Source organism: Plasmodium gallinaceum, assembly GCF_900005855.1.
Source record: "Plasmodium gallinaceum strain 8A genome assembly, contig: PGAL8A_v1_141, whole genome shotgun sequence".
Taxonomy (NCBI): domain Eukaryota; phylum Apicomplexa; class Aconoidasida; order Haemosporida; family Plasmodiidae; genus Plasmodium; species Plasmodium gallinaceum.
The window spans coordinates 493304-501491 of NW_021628302.1; the positions used below are offsets into that span (position 1 = coordinate 493304).

Consider the following 8188-nt stretch of genomic DNA (forward strand, 5'->3'; position numbering starts at 1 on the left):
CTGTTAATTCTTTTTTTTTTTTTTTTTTAATTTTTTTATTAATATTTATTAACTTTTTTTTTTTTTTTTTTTTGTTTTATCTTATTTTTATTTTATTCTCTTTGCATTTCTTTAGTAATATATTTACGTTTTTTCCTTTTTTAAAATGTTGTTAATTAAGCGCAAAGATGATAACATCAACAGCGCATTAGAGTCTTTTATAATATTTATGTCGAAAACATATCCCCATTTAAAAAATTGATATATATATTCTAAATTGCAATAACGATATACTTCTTTATAATTTAAAAAGTTATTAAGAAATAAATATGTAAATATAAAAGAGTTTAAAATTTGTGTGCATTTGTAAAAAATAAAAATTTCTGAATCATTCATATTTTTAATTAAAGTTTGCACTTTTTCCTGAGCATTTTTATTCTGAACAGGTGTTTCAAAGTTTTTAGCTTTATTTAATTTTACTTCATGAATTTGTTCAAACATTTTTAAAAATTTACTGAATACATCACTTTCTTCCTCATATAGGTTGTTAATTTTATAATTTTCAATATAATTTACGCTATTAGGTAAACATACGAAATTTTCTAAACATTTCTTATCTGTATTTAACAAATTTTTTTCATTATTACTATAAAAAATTAAATCATTTTTAAAATTTTCATAAATTTTATTTTCTATGAGTGTTCTTTCTGTTTCAAAGGAATTAGAGTTATCCATATTTTTATCATTATTCGAATGAGTGTCTGTTAAATTGTTTTGATAGAAATTATTTTTATATGCATTGTTTTCATAATATGTATTTTTGGAAAATAAGATATTTTTTTCAATAATACAATCTTGTTTAGATTTATTTTTTTCATTAGTATCCATTTCGTTAACAATTCTACCATTTATTTTATCATATTCAGAATTTTGTGAATCGCTCAAATTATTTGTGACATTATTTAGAAAATAATTTTCTTTATTATTACATCTTTTTAATATTTTGTTACCTTTACTTATATTTATAAAATCAATTAGGTTATTGGAAAACAATGTTATAGGCATTTTTAAAATATCCATTTCACTTTTGTTTCTTAATAATTCTAATTTTATTAAGAAACACAAGTCAAAGCTTTCCAATGCAAAAACATTTTTGCTATTAGTTAATAGTATTTTATCATCTATAAATATTTCTATTTTTTTTGTAAGAGAATTTTTTCTTAAATCTATGTTCTTTAAATTACTGAATTTTTTTATATTTTGTTTATTATTAGCAAATTGAATGTAAGAAGTGCTATATTTTTTTAAAATTTTAAATAAATTATTGTTAAAAGTGTTATTTTTCATAATAGAAAAAGATTAATTTAAAAAAAAAATATTAACTAAAATTTTAATTTGTTTTTAATAAATAAGATTCTTAATAATAATATAAAAATGAAATTCATAAATGAATCGTAAAAATGGAGAATGAAACATATTATTTTAAAAAAACATTTTTTCATTTAATTTGTAATTCATTAAAGATAATATTTTTTATTTATATGAAACAAATAATATGTAAAAGTGATCAAAATATTTAATAATATATAATGGTAATGCATAAAAATTATATAAAAATGAAGAAAAAAAAAAAAAAAAAATTATGTTAAAAAAAAAAAAAATATATATATATATATATATACATATATATATGCAAGCTAAAATTTAAGTTACTCCTATACTTTATTTTAAGAAAAACAAATGTAATATAATTCAATGAATAAGCATAATCAGTTTCGACGATATATACATAAATAAATGAAATCGTAAACAAAGATATTTGTATTTTTGGAATGGGTATGAAAAAGGTAATATAAAATGCAGTCTCAATTCAACAAAATGTAGAAAAATAAAAATAAAAAATACGTTGTCAATTAAAAAAAAAAAAAATTAAATAAAATAAATATATATTGTAAAATTTTTTATAAATTATTTAAAAAAAAAAAAAAAAAAATTGTCAATAAAACACATTTTTTATATCATTATAAATTAGCATTCGTTAAAATTATATATTATAAAATATATTTCATAAATATATAATAAAATATACAAAATTACGTATGCTTTTTTTCCTTTTTGAATTCATGAATCATTCCTGAATGTTTTAACGTATTTTTTCTAAAAGAATTAAAATATCCCCGACTGCTTTAACATTTGTAATAAATACATACTTTTGTTATCGTTTTGTTTCTTACATTCTTCGTATGTATTATTATATCCATTTTTAACAGCATTAACTAAAATTTTTCTTATATTTTCGTTTTTTAATGATTGTAATATAAAATTTTTTAAATTAACATCATTTAATTTTTGTACTTTATTTAAAAGATAAATTATATCAACATCTTTTTCTTCTTTAATTGCTTTTGATAAAATATCTGTGTCATCTTTATTATCATTTTTAGTTTCTGGTTCTTTTGTTTTAAATCCTAATACGCTTTTTTTTTTTTTCTTAAACATATTATCCCCAATGTTACCAAACCCAAAAAAGTTATTTAATTCAGAAAATAAATCATTTTGATTTTGATCACTATTTTCTTCATTATATTCATTTCTGTTATCTCCAAAAAAGTTTTTAAAAATACCTGAGAATAAAGAATTTGGGAATAAGTCATCCATCTTATCCAAATTTTCATATTGATATCCATTTTCATCATCATTACTATTTGAAGAATCATCTGAATTAACACCATTTCTTCTGATTATTATTTGTGTATGGACATTATTATCATCATTTGAGTATCTTCTTACAATTATGTTTCTTTTTGTATTTTTACTTTTATTTTTATTTTCTTTATTGCTATTATAAACCCTTGATTCTGCTATTCTCTTTATAATATCTTTCTCATCTTCACAATCATTGAAGCTAATTTTTTTTGATGATAATTCTTTTTTAAAATCATTTAAAATTTCAAAACTGTAATCAGGATGAGCAGTGTAATAATTATATAAATTGTTGTATTCTTCATTCAAAGCTTTTTCATTATTTTTATTTACATTATTTGATTTAAATTGATGCAAAGAATACAAATTATTATTTATTTCATAATTAACGAATTCTTCTATTATTTCGGATGCTTTTTCATAATCATTTTTATCTTTTTTTATTGTATTGATAATTTTATTTAACATATTCTGTTTTTCTTCATTACTTAATTTTTTGAAAAAATTAATCATTTCATTATATCTAATATCAAATTCCTTATTTTTATCATTTTTTTTTAAATAATTAGTTCCATACAATAATTTAATTGCATATCTTCTTATTACATCATTTGTACTTTTACAATCTTTTATATAAATATCTTCACTTTCTAATTCTTTTGTTATTTTCAAAAAACTTAATTCTTTTTTCTTCAATTTTTCGTAAATATTTTGACACTCTTGTTCAACAAGATATTCATCTATTTTTTTATTAGTGGAATTATTTTGTTCCTTTTTATATGCAAAATTGTCTATTTCTTTATGTTTGGAAATATTATCTTCATTTACATATAAAGAATTGGAAGAATTATTTGAAATATAAAGAGATCTGTTTTTTAAATCAAAAATAATTTTCTTATTTAATAGAAAGTCTAAACCTAGTAAAACGACATTACTATCTAAATACTCTAGATTGCCTTTGTAAATTGTATTTAAATTAATCGGAATCAATTTATTTCCACTAGATATAATATCAAAATTATTTAAAAAAACTTTTTGAACCTTATATTTGTTGTTTAATATATTTTCAATCGTTATATTACCTTCTTCATTATTTCCTTCAAATAAATTATCGCTATTAACTATAATTGTACGAGAGCTACCAGTATCTAGTATACCTTTATGCAAATGATTATTTACATTCACGTTAATATATTTAATATTATTAAAATAATCATGCAATTTAATTTCATAAAAATCCTCTTTGTTATTAGAATAGTTATTTTCATTCAACAGAATATTCATATTAATTGTATCAAATATAAAATTATCAAAATTTTTAAAAAAATCAAAGCCTATTATTCCATCAAAATCCTTACTTAATTCTTCATTATTTATTAGATAAAAATGAAAATTTTTTGTACCAAAATTAATATTTATAGATTTTTCTGAAATTACTTTTCTATTATTTAGATGTATTTCTTTTTTTGTATTTTGGATATTTTCATTATTATAATTTAAACTCATATATTCTTTACTATTATTTTCTTTTTCATTTTTTAAAATTTTCGTTTTTTTCTGAAAAATAAAACTATTATCACTACATAAGTCAACTAAAAATTTATTTTCTTCATTATTCATAAATAATTTTGTAAATAAAAAATCGTATCCATTACTACTTTTAAATTTTTCAATTGTCAATGAATTTTCAGCGGAATCATTTATATTTAAAAATAATTTGTTTTTATTATAATTCTTTTTTATCGTTGAACCATTATTATTAACAAAAAAGTAGTTACTATATTTATTTTGGGAAAAAAATGATATTAAATCTTTATTCTCATTTATGTATGTAATATTATTTACGTTCTTTCTTAATTTAATAGTATCACAAAAAGCACATAAGAAATAACATAAAGTAAAAATAAATAATATAGGCATTTTTTTTACTTTATTAAATTTTAATTAATCCATATGAGAATTCACAAAAATTAAAAATATTTTAAAACATATTTGTATTTTTAAATAATATATATATCTATATATATATATTTTTAATTGAAATTATATATATATATATATATATGTATATATATATTGTTACTACTTTGAATAAATTAAATTTTATTAGAAATGTTTTATTTTGACATTTGTATTGTTTTTTTTATTCATTATAAAAAATAATCAAAAGAAAAAAAAAAAAAAAAAAAAAAAAAAAAAATATGAATATATTATCAAATATTATTTTAAATAAAAATAATATGATGTACACGTTGACATAGTATTTTTAATGAGAAATGAGAGAATCAAAAAGAGAATTACATTTAAAAAAAAAAAAAAAAATTACAAAAAAATTATTCTTTTAGAATGAAAAATAATATGAAAATAAAGAATCATTCTTTATATTATAAAAAATATAATCTATTTATAGAATGTTTTATAATTATGTTAATGAAATATAGTATAAATTTTAATTTGTAATGTTGATAGAAAAAATTAAAAAAATATATTTTTTTTTTTTTTTAACTTAATCTTTTAACATGTAATCAAAATATTATGGTAATATAGGAAAAAAATATTATTTTTAATATTTTTAAGAAAAATAAAACTATTTTTCTTTTTGTTTTTCTAATATTGGTATACCAAATACACCTCTTTTAGATTTTTCTTTTTTCTCAGAATTTTCTTCATCATTTTTATCATCTTTATCATCTTTATCTTCTTGTTTTTTGTAAACTGAAATGTAAAAAAAAGAAAAAAAAAAAAAAAAAAAAGATATTGAAAAATACTTTAAAAATAAGAACTTTAATTGTAAATATATATACTAATGTATACAACTATATAATTATAAATATATATATATATATATATATATATATATATATATATATATATATATATATTTGCATTAAAAAAAAGAAAATATATTTAGAAAAAACATAGATATATTTTTTTTTTTTTTTTTCTTTCTTACAAATGCTGTCATCTATAACATGAACCATTCCTTTATTTAATTCATTTATAATTAAAATCCTTTTTTCTAGTGATTCAATTTCTTTAGATAAGTTTTTTTGTATATTAAATAAATGATTTTTATATAATAATTTATTTTGATATTCTGTTTTCAACTCCTTTTTATTAGAATTTAGCTTCTTTAAATTTTGCTTTAATATATTTTTTTTTATTTTCAAAAGAATAATATATGTTAATGATATTTTTATATTTTTTATATTTTCTAAATCATTGCATAAACTTTCTAGCATCATTTTCAATTGAATTCTTTTTTTTTTTCTTTTCTTTTTTTTTTTTTCTATATGATTATGATCATAAATACCTTCTTTTAAAAAACTAACTACATTCTTTTTTTCTTTTTCATATAAAAAGCTGAAATCATATTTTTCATTTAAATGTCTTGTAAAAAAGGAATACATAATATCTGTTTTTACTATTACTTCTTGTTCACTCATATTATATGAATTATCAATGAAATTATTTTTAGTTAGGTTCATATGGTTGGGGTCCTTTAATTCATACTTTTCTTTTTTTGTATCATCACCATATTTGCCAGTAGACATTTGTGTATTTATGATTTGTTCTCTATTTATTTGACTACTTATGCTTTGATTACTTATATTATGATCATTCATATTCCAATTATTAATAATTTTATTATCTACTGTTTGATTACCTATATTTTGGTTATTTATATTATGATCATTCATATTTTGATCATATATATTTTGATTATTCATATTTTGATCATATATATTATGATCATTCATATTTTGATCATATATATTTTGGTTATTTATATTATGATCATTCATATTTTGATCATATATATTTTGATTATTCATATTTTGATCATATATATTATGATCATTCATATTTTGATCATATATATTTTGGTTATTTATATTATGATCATTCATATTTTCATCATATATATTTTGATTATTCATATTTTGAATAGTCATATTTTGATCATATATATTTTCATTATTCATATTTTCATTATTCATATTCTGATTATTCATATTTTGATCATTCATATTCTGAATATTCATATTTTGAATATTCATATTTTGATTACCTATATTTTGATTATTCATATTTTGAATATTCATATTTTGATTACCTATATTTTGATTATTCATATTTTGAATATTCATATTTTGATTATTAACCATTTGGTTATCTATTATTTGATTTCTCATAGTTTGATTATTCATTATGTTCTGATATGGATTATTTTGAAAATTTTCCATTTGATAACTTATAGGTGTTTTCATATTCGGATCATCAAATTTTAATAAATTTTGTTGATTTTCATAAAATGCATTTTGTATCATTAGATAATGGCAATATTGGTTATAATACTGAACTTCATTATCAATAATTTGTTTTATTCTAAATCTTTCTTTTAATATTCTTACTTTCTCAAAAGTTTTATCAATACTATACAATAATGCTTTAAAATATATTAAAATATTATGGTCGTCAATAATCATATTATCAAAAGGTAAAGAATTTTGAGGTATTTCCTTAATTTTAACTATATTTTGGTTTTTTTTTAGAAAAATAAATAAAAATATAGATGTGATATAAAATACAAAAAAGAAAAAAAGAAATTTATTGAATATTTCATATGGAGAAAACTTCTTATTTGTTTGAATATGATAAAATAACATTACCCATTTTAAAAAACTTGAACTAAAATCAAAAAATGTGTAAGAACCTAATAAGAGAAGAAAAAAAAAAAATAAATAAATAAATAAAAATAAGTTATAATCATATTTTTTTTATTAAATTATTTTTTTCATATTATATACTTTTAATAACATATAATCATAGGAATATTTATAATTATTTATAGAATTGCATATGTTGTATTTTTTATATTAATTTTTTTCTTTTTTTTTTTTTTTTTACTTAATAAAGACATAAGGAAAACAAAAAGAAATATAGGCATAGTAATTAAAAGGAAATGATTTTTGTATTTAATAAAAGAAGTAAAATAATTTATAAAAAAAAAAAAGTAAATTTTTAAGATAGATATAATAAGAATAATATATGAAAATAAATTACCATAAAATTTACATAATTTTATTCTTAATAGATCATATATTAATAATTTAAAATTATGAATATTGCTTAAATTAAATATACTGGAAAAATTCTTATTTTTTATATGATCAACATAATCATGAGAATATGTAACAGATTTAAACATCATAAAGTTAAAAATAAAGAAAAAAACACAAATAAGAAAAAAACATCCAAAAAACCAAATAAAGAATTTTTTTTGTATATAATATAAGAGAAACGTTATTAAGATAAAATAAGCTATTGTTATAATTAAAAGAAAAATCAAAATTATTAATTTCCTATTGTTTATTTTATAATCATATTCGTTTACTTCCTGAACAAATATATCTTTTTTTTTTTTATATTGACCGTAATTTTGCATATTAAAGGAAATCTAAAAAAAAAAAAAAAAAAAAAAAAAAAAAAAATAAAAAATTTT

General features: G+C 17.0%; 3 protein-coding genes across 3 annotated transcripts in view; all 3 read right to left on the reverse strand.

Annotated features, from left to right (window-relative positions):
* Window positions 1-123: 123 nt before the first annotated feature.
* PGAL8A_00484500 (conserved Plasmodium protein, unknown function) lies at window positions 124-1326 on the reverse strand (the record flags this gene model as incomplete). The annotated part of the gene is made up of 1 exon (XM_028673635.1): window positions 124-1326. One exon carries the CDS (start codon window positions 1324-1326, stop codon window positions 124-126), a length of 1203 nt encoding a protein of 400 aa, XP_028530068.1.
* Window positions 1327-2145: 819 nt separating this feature from the next.
* PGAL8A_00484600 (conserved Plasmodium protein, unknown function) lies at window positions 2146-4602 on the reverse strand (the record flags this gene model as incomplete). Its single annotated transcript, XM_028673636.1, has 1 exon — window positions 2146-4602. The coding sequence occupies one exon, from the start codon at window positions 4600-4602 to the stop codon at window positions 2146-2148; it is 2457 nt and encodes an 818-aa protein (XP_028530069.1).
* A 667-nt stretch (window positions 4603-5269) lies between these two features.
* PGAL8A_00484700 (conserved Plasmodium protein, unknown function) overlaps window positions 5270-8188 on the reverse strand; it is a gene marked incomplete at both ends in the record, with an annotated part of 6593 nt that continues 3674 nt past the window's right edge. Inside the window, 3 exons of the mRNA XM_028673637.1 lie at window positions 5270-5397; window positions 5636-7399; window positions 7594-8143. Coding sequence (XP_028530070.1) covers window positions 5270-5397; window positions 5636-7399; window positions 7594-8143 — 2442 coding nt within the window. The remainder of the gene's footprint in view (window positions 5398-5635; window positions 7400-7593; window positions 8144-8188) is intronic.